The sequence below is a fragment of the Mobula birostris genome, chromosome 18 (assembly GCF_030028105.1).
Source record: "Mobula birostris isolate sMobBir1 chromosome 18, sMobBir1.hap1, whole genome shotgun sequence".
NCBI classification, from domain to species: Eukaryota; Metazoa; Chordata; class Chondrichthyes; order Myliobatiformes; family Myliobatidae; genus Mobula; species Mobula birostris.
The window spans coordinates 71,700,263-71,716,058 of NC_092387.1; the positions used below are offsets into that span (position 1 = coordinate 71,700,263).

At 42.2% G+C, this 15,796-nt stretch overlaps 1 protein-coding gene across 2 annotated transcripts in view; it reads right to left on the bottom strand.

Annotated features, from left to right (window-relative positions):
- Positions 1-2,289: 2,289 nt before the first annotated feature.
- Positions 2,290-15,796, bottom strand: part of LOC140211881 (salivary plasminogen activator beta-like) — a 112,629-nt gene continuing 99,122 nt past the window's right edge. For both annotated transcript variants that reach the window (XM_072282069.1, XM_072282068.1), the window contains 3 exons: positions 12,768-12,908; positions 8,761-8,909; positions 2,290-2,709 (listed from right to left, as the gene is read on the bottom strand). In XM_072282069.1, the coding sequence (XP_072138170.1) occupies positions 2,551-2,709; positions 8,761-8,909; positions 12,768-12,908 (449 nt within the window). In that variant the 3' untranslated portion in view covers positions 2,290-2,550. The remainder of the gene's footprint in view (positions 2,710-8,760; positions 8,910-12,767; positions 12,909-15,796) is intronic.

Below are 15,796 nucleotides of genomic sequence, written 5' to 3' on the forward strand. Positions count from 1 at the left end.
CCAGAAATCAAATTGATTTTATTGCTATGAACCAAAGATTTAGAAACTCAGTGACTCAATGCAAGACAGATCCAGGTGCAGACTGTAATAGTGACCATAACCCAGTAATATGTCATGTAAAAATAAGACTTAAAAAACTAAAGAAGCAAAAACCTGAATAATCCTTTGACTACTCACAATTAATTAAAGAAGAAAACTCAAGACAAAAATTTACAATTGAAGTAAGGAATAGATTTCAAAGTCTAGAAATAGTATATGTTGAAGATGATAGCAATCACGTAGAAATGAAGTTTAACTCTCTGAAGGATGCCTTGGTAGAATCAGCAAAGTCAGTGATTCCTAAAAAAGAAAAAAAGCACAAAGAATAAATAGATGACAGATGAAATCAAAAATCTAATGAAAGAAAGGAGAATGAAGAAAACAAATCCTATGGAATATAAGTCCTTAGATAAAGAAATTAAAAGCTTATGTCAAAAAGCCAAAGAAGAATGGTTAAACCAGGAATGTGAGCAAATAGAAAGAATCCCTATTATTGATCCAAAAAGGGATCAACAAATCAAGAATATCACTGGTAAAAAGTTCCTCTGTTCTTCAGGTGGATGTTTGAAAGCAAAGGACAATATCATTATCATGGAAAAAGATGAGATTATGAACAGATGGACTGAGTATATTCAGGAATTGTTTGAAAATGATCGAGGTGAAAAACCAGAAGTTCAGAAGAACATTGAAGGTCCAAGTATTTTAAAATCTGAAGTTCATAATGCAATAAATAAGATGAAGAAAGGAAAGGCAACAGGTCCTGATGAATTAGTAATAGAACAAATTATCGCCCTTGAAGATTATGGAATTGAAAACCTTACTGATTTAATCAATGACATTTACGAGACTGGAATAACACCAGAAGAGATGAAAAAAAAGTATTTATCACTCTTCCGAAGAAACCTGGAGCAATAGAATGTGAATTACATAGGACTATAAGTTTAATGAGTCATATCACTAAGATACTTCTAAGAATTTTGATGACAAGAGCTAAAAGTAAGATACAAGCTGAAATAGGCAAAGAATGTGGTTTTGTGAAAGACGAAGGTACAAGAAACGTGATATTGATGTTAACGATACTATCAGAACGAGCTACTCAAGTGCAAGAAGATTTGTTCGTTTGTTTTATCGACTACACAAAAGCATTTGATAACGCGAAGCACAATAAGTTATTTAAAATATTACAGGTAACTGTAGATCTAGATCCGAAAGACCTCCGCCTAATCAGAAATCTGAACTGGAAACAAACTGCTGCTGTAAGAATAGATGGAGAAGTGAGTCAGTTTACGAACATCAAGAGAGGCGATAGACAAGGGTGTGTTTTCTCCCCTAATTTGTTTGATGTGTACAATGAAACAATATTACAAAAAAAAATAAGAGACATCTTGGGAATCAAGGTTGGTGGTGAAAACATCAATAATTTCAGATATGCAGATGACACTGTGTTAATTGCAAGTACAGAGGAAGAACTACAAAACTTAATTGATACAGTTGTTGAAGAAAGTGCAAAAATGGGTCTATCTATCAATTGCAAAAAGACAGAATGTATGGTGATATCCAAAAAGAAGGAGAATCCTATCTGTAGGCTGAAAATAAATGGGGAAGACATAAAACAAGTACAGAACTTTTGCTACTTAGGAAGCTGGGTGACATCAGATGGCAGGTGCGACATGGACATCAAAAGAAGAATAGGGATGGCAAAAGACACCTTTACGAGAATGAAGAGTATACTGACCAACACTAAACTAGGCATGACAACCCTCCTCAGTACTGAAATGTTACGTTTATCCAGTTATGTTATATGGATCAGAATGTTGGACAATATTATCAAAAAATGTAACAATTCACAAGATACACATTTTGCCAACTGTTCAATATTTTCTTCATTACGATTATGAAACATTAACAGTCCAATCTAAATTTGCTCAATCGAGAATAAAACACATGGAATGTTCATAAACGTGTGCAAGTAATCTGCCATTTGAATCCTATCAACTGACTTTTTCAGCATCAGAAAAGTGTAATTTGACTCTCTACTCTCACTGATAGAGAAAAGAAGACTAGCCAAACTTAAATTTTCTTGAAACTCAGAAAACTTGATTCTGGTTAAACTGTCTTTCCAATTCAACTTTATCCTGCAGCTTGTGGTTCTAGATTTGAAGTTCATATTTTGTATTTCTGTAAAGCAAACTGTTCACAGTGATATTGCCAATCTTATCAACTAATTTTAATGAAACCAGATCAAGGTGGTTTGAAGATAAGATGATTAGCTTTATTTGCATACATCAATTAAAATTAATCTTTATATATTTTGTCAAATCTTAAAGCTACACAAAATGATAAATATAAAAAGTGGTGTTTTGTCTGATGCAGACAAAAATAGAAAGTTTTTGCAGCAGTAAAGTGTGTAGCTCATTTATCTTTTCAAAATTAATCCACAGTTAGAAATTTCAGAAGTAAAATCAGGTAAATTGGATGAATATTACTGGAAATGATTTTAAAAGTTTCAAATCAGACAGCCATGTTTTCTTCAATCCACTGTAAGTAATTTGTTACTCTTGTGTAAATTCCTGGTTTATTTTTTTGGGCACATCTTTCTCCCCAACTGATTACTCCATAAAGATACATTTGTCCATCCTTTTCACAAACCAGAGGTCCCCCAGAATCTCCCTGTCAATCAAAACAGAAAACATATCAGCTAACTATTGCTCTAATTATTGTAATAAAGAGGTTGCAATACTATTACTGGTAAAATACTTCACATAAATATTAACAATCAATTAACTTAAATATGATTCAGTCGCAATGTAAACAAATTGACTTTGCATTGGCAAGCAACGTGATACTTTAGACATTTTAACATGTTTAACCCATCTAAGGACAGGGCATACATGCAATGGATCTGATTGTTCAATTCTGAGATTAGACTTTAATTGTTATTTACTGTTCACTACTTCCATAACAACAAAGCTTGGATCACCAGTGATCTAAAGGCATTTCTCAACCACAAAAAAGCCCTTAGATCAAGAGACAGGGAGGAACTGAAACATATGCAGAGGGAGCTAAAGGAGAAGATCAAGGTGGCTAGAGAGGAATGCAGGAGAGGGCTGGAGAACAAGCTTGGGCAGAGTAGCACATGGGAGGTGTGGAGAAGTATGAAGAACGTCACTGGCTTCACTCAGCCTAGCTATAGAGCCTTGGAATACAGCAGTGAATGGGCTAATGACATTTACACCACACACTGCATCTGTAATGCAAACAGCATTATGAAGGACCCCACCCACCCCTCATACAAACTCTTCTCCCTCCTGCCATCTGGCAAAAGGCACCGAAGTATTCGGGCTCTCACGACCAGACTATGTAACAGTTTCTTCCCCCAAGTCATCAGACTCCTCAATACCCAGAGCCTGGACTGACACCCACCTACTGCCCTCTACTGTGCCTGTTGTCTTGTTTATTATTTATGGTAATGCCTGCACTGTTTTGTGCACTTTATGCAGTCCTGGGTAGGTCTGTAGTCTAATGCAGTTTTTGTGTTGTTTTACGTAGCACCATGGTCCTGAAAAATGTTGTCTCGTTTTTACTGTGTACTGTACCAGCAGTTATGGTCGAAATGGCAATAAAAAGTGACTTGACTTGACCCAGTTCTTCAATGTGTTTGACAATTGCCATCCTGTTCACACGCCCTCGGCACATCAGTCCAGGTGCCAAGGCACCCAATGCCCCCTCAGCACTAACACCCCAGTCCAGGTGCCAAGGCACCCAGTGCCTCCTCAGCACTAACACCCCAGTCCAGGTGCCAAGGCACCCAGCGCCCCCTCAGCACTAACACCTCAGTCCAGGTGCCAAGGCACCCAGTGCCCCCTCAGCACTAACACCTCAGTCCAGGTGCCAAGGCACCCAGTGCTCCTTCAGCATTAACACCTCAGCACTAACATATCAGTCCAGGTGCCAAGGCACCCAATACCCCCTCAGCACTAACACATCAGTCCAGGTGCCAAGGCACCCAATGCCCCCTCAGAACTAACACATCAGTCCAGGTGCCAAGGCACCCAGTGCTCCCTCAGCACTAACACATCAGTCCAGATGCCAAGGCACCCAGTGCTCCCTCAGCACTAACACCTCCCCTCCTCCAGTTCAACACATGGATAAACATCACAGGCTACCGCTGTCTACTTTCCCTCCTTGCCTAGCCATCCATACCTCCACATACCAACTACTGTCATCCCAATCTTTCTCCCTCAGCCCCCGCCTTCCACCAACTCCCCAGTCATCATGGACTCTCCTTCACTACTGAGCGGGTGAGAAGGGCTCTGGGAACACTCAGACACGGCAAAGCATTGGGACCGGATGGTGTGAACCCCAAGGTCTGAATGAGTGTGCTGAGTGGCTATGTGGAGTTCTCCAGCACATTTTCAATCTGAGTCTCAGCCTGGAAAGGGTCCTGACTGTGTGGAAAACATCATGTGGTCCCAGTACCCAAGGGCCAGCTGAAAATCTTGAATGACTACTGTCCAATTTCCCTGACCTCACACATCATGAGGAGTCTAGAGGCTGGTCTTGGCTCACCTCCAACCCCTGGTCAGATCAGTCCTCGATCCCCTGCAGTTTGCCTAGCAGGAGCACATTGAAGTTGGCTAAGCTGTCATCTACCTGCTGAACAGAGCCTAATCCTATTTGGATAAGCAGAACAGCACAGTGAGGATTATGTTTTTTTTTGGTTTCTCAAGTGCCTTTGATACTATACAGCCTTCATTGCTTGGGGAAAAGCTCAGTTCAATGCAGGTTGGCATTTCCATTGTATCCTGGATAATGGACTACCTGACTGGCAGACCACAGTTTGAGCTGTGTGTCAGACATTGCTACAAGCAGCACCAGGGCCCCACAGGAGAATGCATTGGCTCCTGCTTAACCTGTATACCTAAGACTTTAGACATAACATTGAGTCATGTCATCTGCAGAAATTCTGTGATGACTCAGTAACAGTTGGGTATATAAAGAGAGGACAGGAGAATGAAAACAGAACCGTGGTGGAGGACTTTGTCAAATGGTGCAAGCTGAATTGTCTGCAGTTCAACATCAGTAAGACAAATGATATGGTAATGAATTTAGGAAGACTAAACCTGCACTGCTCCCTGTTACTATTGGATGGTGAGGACCTACCAGTACCTGGGGGTGCACCTGGATGACAGACTTGAGTGGAGCACCAATACAGAGGTTGTGTACAAGGTCGCCTTTACTTTCTGAGGAGACTGAGGTCTTTGGAGTATGTAAGTCTCTCCTTCACACATTCTACCAGTCTGTTGTCACTAGTACAATCTTTGCAGTGGTGTGCTGGGGTAATGGCATCAACACGAGTGATACCAACAGGCTCAATAAACTGATTGGAAAGGCTGGCTCAGTTATAGGAGTCAAAATAGACACACTGAAGGCTGTGGTAGAAGGACCCTACAGAAAATCCTGGCAATTCTGTACAATGTTTCTTACCCTCTGCAAGCTACCTTGGCTGAACAGAGGAGCACCTTTAGTAATAGACAATTGCACTGCTCCAAAGAGCGCTATATGAGTTCATTCTTACCCTTGGCCATTAGGCTCTGTAATGAGTCAAGCTATAGCTGGGGAAGTGATAACCCCCTCCTGTTAGACTGTTTGAGGTAAGCTATTTTCTATTCTTTCTTACTTCTCTTCTAATATTTGTATATCTGTGCACTACTGTGACACTGTAATTTCCTTTGGGATCAATAAAGTATTCTTTTTGCAGTTTAGTAATTAATTATCTGCTTGTATTTTATATAATTACTTATACACAAGTAACTGCTTACTATAATTCCTTGTGTCTTACAGTATGCATCTAACAGTTTAATATGCATCTAGTAGCTATATAACAGATAATTCTACAAAGATTTGGAAGTTTCTTTGTTCTTCAGTCAGTGAATGAGCTTTCTCATCGGTTAACTTGGGGCTGTGGTATTTGAATGAGTACTTTTAACTGGTTGTTCCTCATCTACAGAATTGAATGGATTTTTTCTTATGTTGGAGGTATAAAATAGTTGTTTTATGGTAGGTGCTATTTTAGACACTAAGACATAGGACCTTTTTTTTAAATCTCCTCCTCAACCCCAGTTCCTGGCCTTCTCCCCATAACCTTTGATGCCATGTCCAATCAAGAACCTATCAATCTCTGCCTTAAATACACTCAACGACCTGGCCTCCACAGCCACAAATTCTGCAAATTTGCCATCCTTTGGTGAAAGAAATTTATCTATACCCCTGTTTTGAAATGGGGGCACCCCTCTATCCTGAAGTTATGCCCTCTTGTGCTAGACCTCCCACCAATAGTCACTGGCCAGGAAAGGATCCTTTTATTCCCACTCACTGCCTCCTAACTATCAGCCAATCCTCGAACCATGTTAGTAACTTTCCTGTAATACCATGGGCTCTTAACTTGGTAATCAGGCTTTTGTGTGGCACCTTGTCAAAGGCCTTCTGAAAGTCCAAATATACAACATCCACCACATCCCCTTTATCTATCCTACTTGTAATCTCCTCAAAGAATTCCAACAAGTTCGTCAGGCTGGATTTTCCCCTCAGGAAACCATGCTGACTTTGTCCGATTTTGTCCTGTGTCACCAAGTACTCCATCACCTCATCCTTAACAATTGACTAACATCTTCCCAACCACTGAGGTCAGGCTAATTTTAGTTTCTCTTACTCCAACTGGTAAACTTGTCACTATTTGTTCCATCAACTCTTAAAAAAATGATCGTGAAGCAGTAAGTTTTATGTCTTATTCCTGACTTCTATAACAACCTTGGATTAAAACATGATCACATGATAATTTTGCCTTTGTAACACACAACAAAAAATGCTGGTGAACGCAGCAGGCCAGGCAGCATCTATAGGAAAAGGTACAGTTGGCGTTTCAGGCCGAGACCCTTCGTCAGGACTAACTGAAAGAAGAGATAGTAAGAGATTTGAAAGTGGGAGGGGGAGGGGGAGATCCAAAATGATAGGAGCAGACAGGAGGGGGAGGGATGGAGCTAAGAGCAGGAAAGTTGATTGGCAAAAGGGATACAAGGCTGGAGAAGGGAGAGGATCATGGGATGGGAGGCCTAGGGAGAAAGAAAGGGGGAGGGAAGCCCAGAGGATGGGCAAGGAGTATAGTGAGAGGGACAGAGGGAGAAAAAAAGAGAGAGAAATTAAAATAATATAAATAAATAAATAAATACATAAATAATGGATGGGGTACGAAGGGGAGGTGGGGGATTAATGGAAGTTAGAGAAGCCAATGTTCATGCCTTCAGGTTGGAAGCTACCCAGACGGAATATAAGGTGTTGTTCCTCCAAACTGAGTGTGGCTTCATCTTGACAGTAGAGGAGGCCGTGGATAGACATATCAGAATGGAAATGGGATGTGGAATTAAAATGTGTAGCCGCTGGGAGATCCTGCTTTCTCTGGTGGACAGAGTGTAGCTGTTCAGCAAAACAGACTCCCAGCCTGCGTCAGGTCTTGCCAATATATAGAAGGCCGCATTGGGAGCACCGGACGCAGTATACCACCCCAGCCGACTCACAGGTGAAGTGTCGCCTCACCTAGAAGGACTGTCTGGGGCCCTGAATGGTGGTGAGGGAGGAAGTGTAAGGGCATGTGTAGCACTTGTTCCGCTTACAAGGATAAGTGCCGGGAGGGAGATTGGTGGGAAGGGATGGGGGGGGGGGAGGGGGAACGATGGACAAGGGAGTCGCGTAAGGAGCGATCCCTGCGGAAAGCGGGGTAGGGGGAGGGAAAGATGTGCTTAGTGGTGGGATCCCGTTGGAGGTGGCGGAAGTTACGGAGAATTATATGTTGGACCCGAAGGCTGATGGAGTGGTAGGTGAGGACAAGGGGAACCCTATTCCTAGTGGGGTGGCAGGAGGATGGGGTGAGAGCAGACGTGTGTGAAATGGGAGAGATGCGTTTGAGAGCAGAGTTGATGGTGGAGGAAGGGAAGCCCCTTTCTTTAAAAAAGGAGAACATCTCCTTCGTCCTGGAATGAAAAGCCTCATCCTGAGAGCAGATGCGGCGGAGACGGAGGAATTGCGAGAAGGGGATGGCATTTTTGCAAGGGATAGGGTGGGAAGAGGAATAGTCCAGGTAGCTGTGAGAGTTCGTAGGCTTATAGTAACACCAGTAGATAAGCTGTCTCCAGAGACAGAGACAGAAAGATCAAGAAAGGGGAGGGAGGTGTCAGAAATGGACCAGGTAAACTTGAGGGCAGGGTGAAATTTGGAGGCAAAGTTAATGAAGTCAATGAGCTCAGTATGCGTGCAGGAAGCAGTGCCAATGCAGTCATTGATGTAGCGAAGGAAAAGTGGGGGACAGGTACCAGTATAGGCTTGGAACATGGATTGTTCCACAAAGCCAACAAAAAGGCAGGCATAGCTGGGACCCATACGGTCCCCATGGCTAATTTTGCCTTTGACTGGCAATATTTAATATCATTGCACTTGGAAGCAAATATTGTATGTCAATGCTTTTTAGGTATTTTTCAGAAGTGTGATAAATCATATAAATCTTTTTTTTTATATAGACAGGATGTTGTACTTTCTCCTAGTCTTAAGCTAGGTAAAATCTGATTGCTGTTGTCCAAGGTATTACAAGTCACAGTTTATTGCAAATATTGTTCCTCAGATTCATAGATTTTCATAAGAAAACAAATAGTCTTTCTTCCGTTTACTTACTTGACAAGAATCTGCAGTCCATGCAGGGTGAGCAGCACACAACATGTTGTCAGTCAGCTTCTTTCCATAGTACTGAGAGGACCTGCATAATTGCTGTGAAATTATGTGCACTTTTGCCTCTTTCAGGAATTTGGAGAAGAAAGGCGAAACTATTAAAAAAAAATACACAGCTTGGTTTGACCACCTGATTCCTTTTTCAATTTTTGACAATGGGCTGTATTTTGACAGTGATAGAGGGACATTACCCAATGAGCTCCAAATGCTGACACAATTTTGACACACGACTTCCTGGTTATATGTGAAGCGGGGGAAGAGACGGCTGGGGTGTTGATGATTATCTTTATGTCCTCATTAGCCACAAGACTGGTAGAGGATTGGAGAATCATATATTGTAATAGGAATACTTCTGGGAATTATTGACCAGTGAATCTTATGCCACTGGTGGGGTGGGCAAGCTAATGAAGCTTGTTAAGATTCTCAGTTTTATTAAGAAAATCAGAATGTCTTTCTGGGAGGCAGGTTGTGCTTCATGAACCTGATGGACTTTTCCAAGGAAGTGATAAAACAAATTGGTGAAGGCAGGTCTCAGCCAAAAACATCAGCTGTTCATTCTGCTCCACAGATGCTGCCTGGCTTGCTGAGTTCATGCAAGCATGGAGAGTACAGCACAGGGAAACTTTGCTGTGTTGATTCAGAATTTGCTTGCTCATAGAAGGTAGAGGGTGATTGTAGATTGAGCATGTAACACGCTGTAAGGTTTCACTGCTAAGGCTAATGTAATGTCTTCTATGTCATGTTCCACTGTTAAGGTAATAGTTTCTCTGTAGCAGCAATGTTTGGGTTATGACTAGAGATAACGGGACTTAGAATTCAGTGGCTATCCAATGGGAGAAATGTTGTTCTTTCTCGTGTGTCTGGGAGCAGGGTTTTTCGCGGTCTTTTGTCGAGGAGAGATGAAGAGGGAGGACTCGTGTGGAGAGAGCTGGTAGACCACCGGACGGAGTGGACTGGGATCTGAGGGTCCGAAGGTCGGCGATGTTTGGAGGAGCCCGATGGTGGAAGAATGACTACTGAGTGAGCTCCAACGTAATTGTGACTTTGACTTGGGCCCTTTTTTGGTTTTGTTTATTTTCATTACTAACCCTATATTCAGATTGAGATTCATAAAGTCTATCATTTAATTGCATATGGTCTACTGTCTGATATTTTGCATTGTGGGTTTGTAACTGGGGGTACATTACACAGCATCTACACAAATGTGATTACCCAGTTTGGTGGAGCCAAGATGAACACGAGCTGGGCGAGCCTGAGGGTTACAAGTATATTCTGCCTGGAAGTCGGTGACCAGTGACATTCCACAGGGATTTGTTTTGGAAACCCTGTTCTTTCTGGATGAGGAAATGGAAGGGTGGATTAGTAACTTTTCAGATGACAGGAAGGTTGGTGGTGTTGTGGATAGTGTATAAGGTTGTAGAGGTTATAATGGGGCATTGGATGGATGCAGAGCTAGGCTAAGTGAAAGATGGAGTTCAGTTTGGAAACATGTGAAGTGATGCACTTTGGAAGGTTGACTTGGAAGGCAGAGTACAGAGTGAATGACAGGATTCTTAGCAGCGTAAGCAAACAGCAGATCTTTGGGTCCACATCCACAGATCCCTCAGTTGCCTTATAAGGTGATAGGGTGGTTAAGACAGCTTATGGTGTATTGGCCTTCAATATTTGGGAAAGTGTATTCAACAGCCGTGAGGTAATATTGCAACTAATATATATGTACACACACCTACCTACCTACCTACTTAGTGGTGGTTGAGGCTAGTACATGGGGAATTTAGGAGACTCTTAAATAGTCACCTGGATGAAAGAGAAATAAAGGACAATGGGTATGTAGGAGGGAGGGGTTAGGTTGATCTTGCAGTAGATTTGTATAGGTCAACACACCATGGTGGGGTGGGAGAAAAAGGCATGTACTGTGTTCTACCTTTCCGTGTTCTATCAACAATCACATGCATTTAGTGGTACTTTTGCCTAGTCTACTGTTTTAATAATAGTGAAAACAAATCTAAAGATTTTTATTCAGTGAAAGGGATTGCAACATGGAACAGAACAGTTCGGCACAGGAGCAAGACCTTCGGCCCAGGATTTCCGTGTTGACCATACGAATCAAAACTAATCTCATCTGCATACAAGTGGTCTATATACCACTTGCATGCTGATACCCATCTAGATGCCTCTTAAATGCTATTATTCTATCTTCTTACACTACTAGTCCTGGATGTGTGTTCAAGGCACCTACCACCCTGTCTATCTAAAACAAAAACTTGCCTCGTAAATCTCCATAAACTTTCCCCTCTCTATGAACTCAAGTATTTGACATTTGCAATCTGAGCATTTCTGCCTCTCAGAATTTTGTAAACTTGGGATCAGGTTGCTCCTCAAATTCTACAGATGATACAAAGATTAGTGGCATTGTAACTAGAAGATTGTCAAATAATACAATGAGATATCGATCAGGTGCATATGTGGGCAGAGAAAAGGCAGAAGGAGCCTAAATTGAGACAAATGTGAGGTGTTGCTCTTCAGCAGATCAAATGTAAAGAAACAGTAAACAATTAATAATAGAATCCTTAAGTGTTAAAAAAGAGGGATTTTGGGAGCCAAGTCTACAAGTCCCTGAAAATAATGCACAAGTCAATTGGATGGAAAAGGTGACACTAGGGAAAGAGTTAAATGTGATTCTTCTTTGGTATAGTAGGCATCCGTTAGTCTCGTGAGATCCTGGATGTGTGTTCAAGGCACCTACCACCCTATCTATCTAAAACATCAGGATCAGGATCTCCCACCCCACCATGATGTGTTGATCAGGATCTCATGAGATTAAGGTTTCCAGGGCGCAGGCCTGGGTAAGGTTGTATGGAAGACCAGCAGTTGCCCATGCTGCAAGTCTCCCCTCTCCACGACACCGATGTTGTCCAAGGAAAGGACGCTAGGGCCGATACAGCTTGGCACCGGTGTCATTGCAGAGCAATGTGTGGTTAATTGCCTTGCTCAAGGACACAACACACTGCCTCAGCTGAATTTTTGTTACAGACATTCTTGCCTTAATTAGTAAACACATTGAATTCAAGAGTCTGGAAGTTACGTTGCAACTTTATAGAATTTTGGTTAGGTTGCATCTGGAGTATTGCATTAAGTTCTCTTTGCTCCATTCCAGGAAGTACGTGGAGGCTTTTGGGGGCAGTGAACAGATTCATCAATATGCTGTCTGGATTGGAGAATGTGCTATAACAAGAGGTTAGACAAACCTGGGTCCTTTCCTCAAGCAGCAGAAGCTGGGAGATGACTTGAAAGGAGGTTATAAAATTGAGAGAGACATAGAAAGACAGCCACCATGTTTCCTCAGGGCTATACTATCTTAATACACGAAGGTGTGCGTTTCCATTGAGAAGCATAATGTTCAAAGATGATGTGTGGGGCAATTCTTCAAAAAAAAAAGTGGTGCCTGAAATGTGCTGCCAGGGTGGAGACAATTATGAATTAGAAATATTTAAGAGGCTTTTAGATTGATACATGAATATGCAGAGAATGGGTGGATATGGACCATGTGCAGGCAGAAAGAACCAGTTTAATTAAGTGTCATTAACTGAATTAGTTTGGCACAATATAGACCAAAGGGCCTATTTATGTGCTGTACTGTTCTATATTATGCTTGAGAGGAAACAATTCTAATTTATCTAGGATACTCTCTAATCATGACAACATCTTGATGAACCTCTTCTACATGCTCGCCATAAAACTCCACATCTATCCTTTAATGTGGTGACCAGAACTGCAAAGAATACTGCATATGTGGCATAACCAAAGTTTATAGCTTTAATATGATGAACGGACCTTTTCACCCAGCACACTGACTAATGATTGCAAGCATGCCATATGGCTTATTTACCCATTTTATCCACTGAAAGTGAAATTATTGCTGCACAAATAATTAATCAGAATTTCAAACTTACATGCACGTTCCATACCATAACCAGAAATTTCACATTGAGTGCCATCAGCAACTCTTTGGTATTTCAGAGGCAGGCAGACAGTTCGTACAGATTCAGTCTCCTTTGCACACATCCCTGATTGAGATTTCAGCTTCAACAGCGCTTTAAAGACAAAGGAAAATCTTTTAGGCAAAATACATAAATCTTACCGAAAGATTTATTTTCAGTGAAGCAAAATAAGTGCTGCTGAACTTCAAGAATTATTCCAAACATTTGTTAATTCATCTGAGAACTCCATTTTGAATGTTTGACAAGGAGAAAGAGATAAATATGAGAGGACATGGCTTTAGGGTGAAAGGGGAAAGGTTTAGGGGAAACATTAGGGGGAACTTCAGAGACTGGTGGGAGTGTGGAATGAGCTGCCATTGGACATAGTAAATGCAGGCTCACTCTTAAGTTTTAAGTATAAATTGGATAGGTACATGGATGGGAGAGGTCTGAAGGGTTATGGACTGGATACAGGTCAATGGGACTAGCGGAATAATGTTTTGGCACAGACTAGAAGGGCCGAATGGACCATTTTCTGTGCTGTAGTGTTCTATGGTTCTATGAATTGACTATTTCTTACATCCTTCACATACATGAGGAGTAAAAATCTTTACGTTACATCTTCATCTAAATATGCAATCATAGTTATTTATAATCATTTATAATAAATAGAACAGACAATGTAATATAGAGTACACTCAAATCAGCATGAGTTCATCATCCTGGTGGAAGAAGCTGTCTCGGAGCCTGTTAGTCCAGGCTTTTATGCTGCAGTATCGCTTCCCAGATGGTAGCAGCTGGAATAGATTGTGGTTGGGATGGCTTGGGTCCCCAGTGATCCTACAGGCCATTTCTACACACCTGTCCTGAATCATGGGAAGTTCACAACTGCAGATGTGCTGGGCTGTCTGCACCACTCTCTGCAAGAGTCCTGCGATTAAGGGAGGTAGAGTTCCCATACCAGGCAGTGATGCAGCCAATCAGGATGCTCTCAATTGTGCCCTTGTGGGGCCCATACTAAACTTCCTCAACCGTCTGAGGTGATTCCCATGGAGTAAAGGGAATTGCATAGAACATAGAATAGTACTGCACAGTACAGGCTCTTCAGCCCACAATGTTGTGCCGTCCCTCAAACCCTGCCTCCCATATAACCCCCCACCTTAAATTCCTCCATATACCTGACTAGTAATCTCTTAAACTTCACTAGTGTATCTGCCTCCACCACTGACTCAGGCAGTGCATTCCACGCACCAACCACTCTCTGAGTAAAAAACCTTCCTCTAATATCCCCCTTGAACTTCCCATCCCTTACCCTAAAGCCATGTCCTCTTGTATTGAGCAGTGGTGCCCTGGGAAAGAGGTGCTGGCTATCCACTCTATCTATTCCTCTTATTATCTTGTACAACTATATCTTGTCTCCTCTCATCCTCCTTCTCTCCAAAGAGTAAAGCCCTAGCTCCCTTAATCTCTGATCATAATGCATACACTCTAAACCAGGCAACATCCTGGTAAATCTCCTCTGTACCCTTTCCAATGCTTCCACATCCTTCCTATAGTGAGGCGACTAGAACTGGACACAGTACTCCAAGTGTGGCCTAACCAGAGTTTTACAGATCTGCATCATTACATTGCGACTCTTAAACTCTATCCCTCGACTTATGAAAGCTAACAGCCCATAAGCTTTCTTAACTACCCTATCCACCTGTGAGGCAACTTTCAGGGATCTGTGGACATATACCCCCAGGTCCCTCTGCTCCTCCACACTACCAAGTATCCTGCCATTTACTTTGTACTCTGCCTTGGAGTTTGTCCTTCCAAAATGTACCACCTCACACTTCTCCGGGTTGAACTCCATCTGCCACTTCTCAGCCCACTTCTGCATCCTATCAATGTCTCTCTGCAATCTTTGACAATCCTCTACACTATCTACAACACCACCAACCTTTGTGTCGCCTGCAAACTTGCCAACCCACCCTTCTACCCCGACATCCAGGTCATTAATAAAAATCACGAAAAGTAGAGGTCCCAGAACAGATCCTTGTGGGATACCACTAGTCACAATCCTCCAATCTGAATGTACTCCCTCCACCACGACCCTCTGCCTTCTGCAGGCAAGCCAATTCTGAATCCACCTGGCCAAACTTCCCTGGATCTCATGCCTTCTGACTTTCTGAATTAGCCTACCATGTGGAACCTTGTCAAATGCCTTACTAAAATCCATATAGATCACATACACTGCACTACCCTCATCTATATGCCTGGTCACCTCCTATCAGGCTTGTTAGACACGATCTGCCCTTCACAAAGCCATGCTGACTGTCCCTGATCAGACCATGATTCTTTAAATGTCCATAGATCCTATCTCTAAGAATCTTTTCCAACAGCTTTCCCACCACAGACGTAAGGATCACTGGTCTATAATTACCTGGACTATCTCTACTACCTTTTTTGAACAAGGGACAACATTCGCCTCCCTCCAATCCTCTGGTACCGTTCCTGTAGACAACGCGAATTACAGAGGCATTAGAAAGGAACTTGCCAAAGTTGACTGGAAGGGGACACTATCAGGGATGTCAGCAGAACACCAATGGCTGGAATTTCTAGGAACAATTTAGAAGGTACAGGAAAGATACATCCCAAAGATGAAGTAGCATTCTAAAGGCGGTATGATGCAACCATAGATGACAAAATAAGTCAAAGACAACATAAAAGCAAAAGACCATAAGATATAGGAGCAGAAGTAGGCCATTCAGCCCATCGAGTCTGCTCCGCCATTCAATCATGGCCTGATCCAGTTCTTCCAGTCATCCCCACTCCCCTGCCTTCACCCCATAACCTTTGATGCCCTGGCTAATCAGGAACCTATCTCTGCCTTAAATACATCCAATGACTTGGCGTCCACAGCCACTTGTGGCAACAAATTCCACAGATTTACCACCCTCTGACTAAAGTAATTTCTCTGCATCTCAGTTCTACATGGACGTCCTTCAATCCTGAAGTCG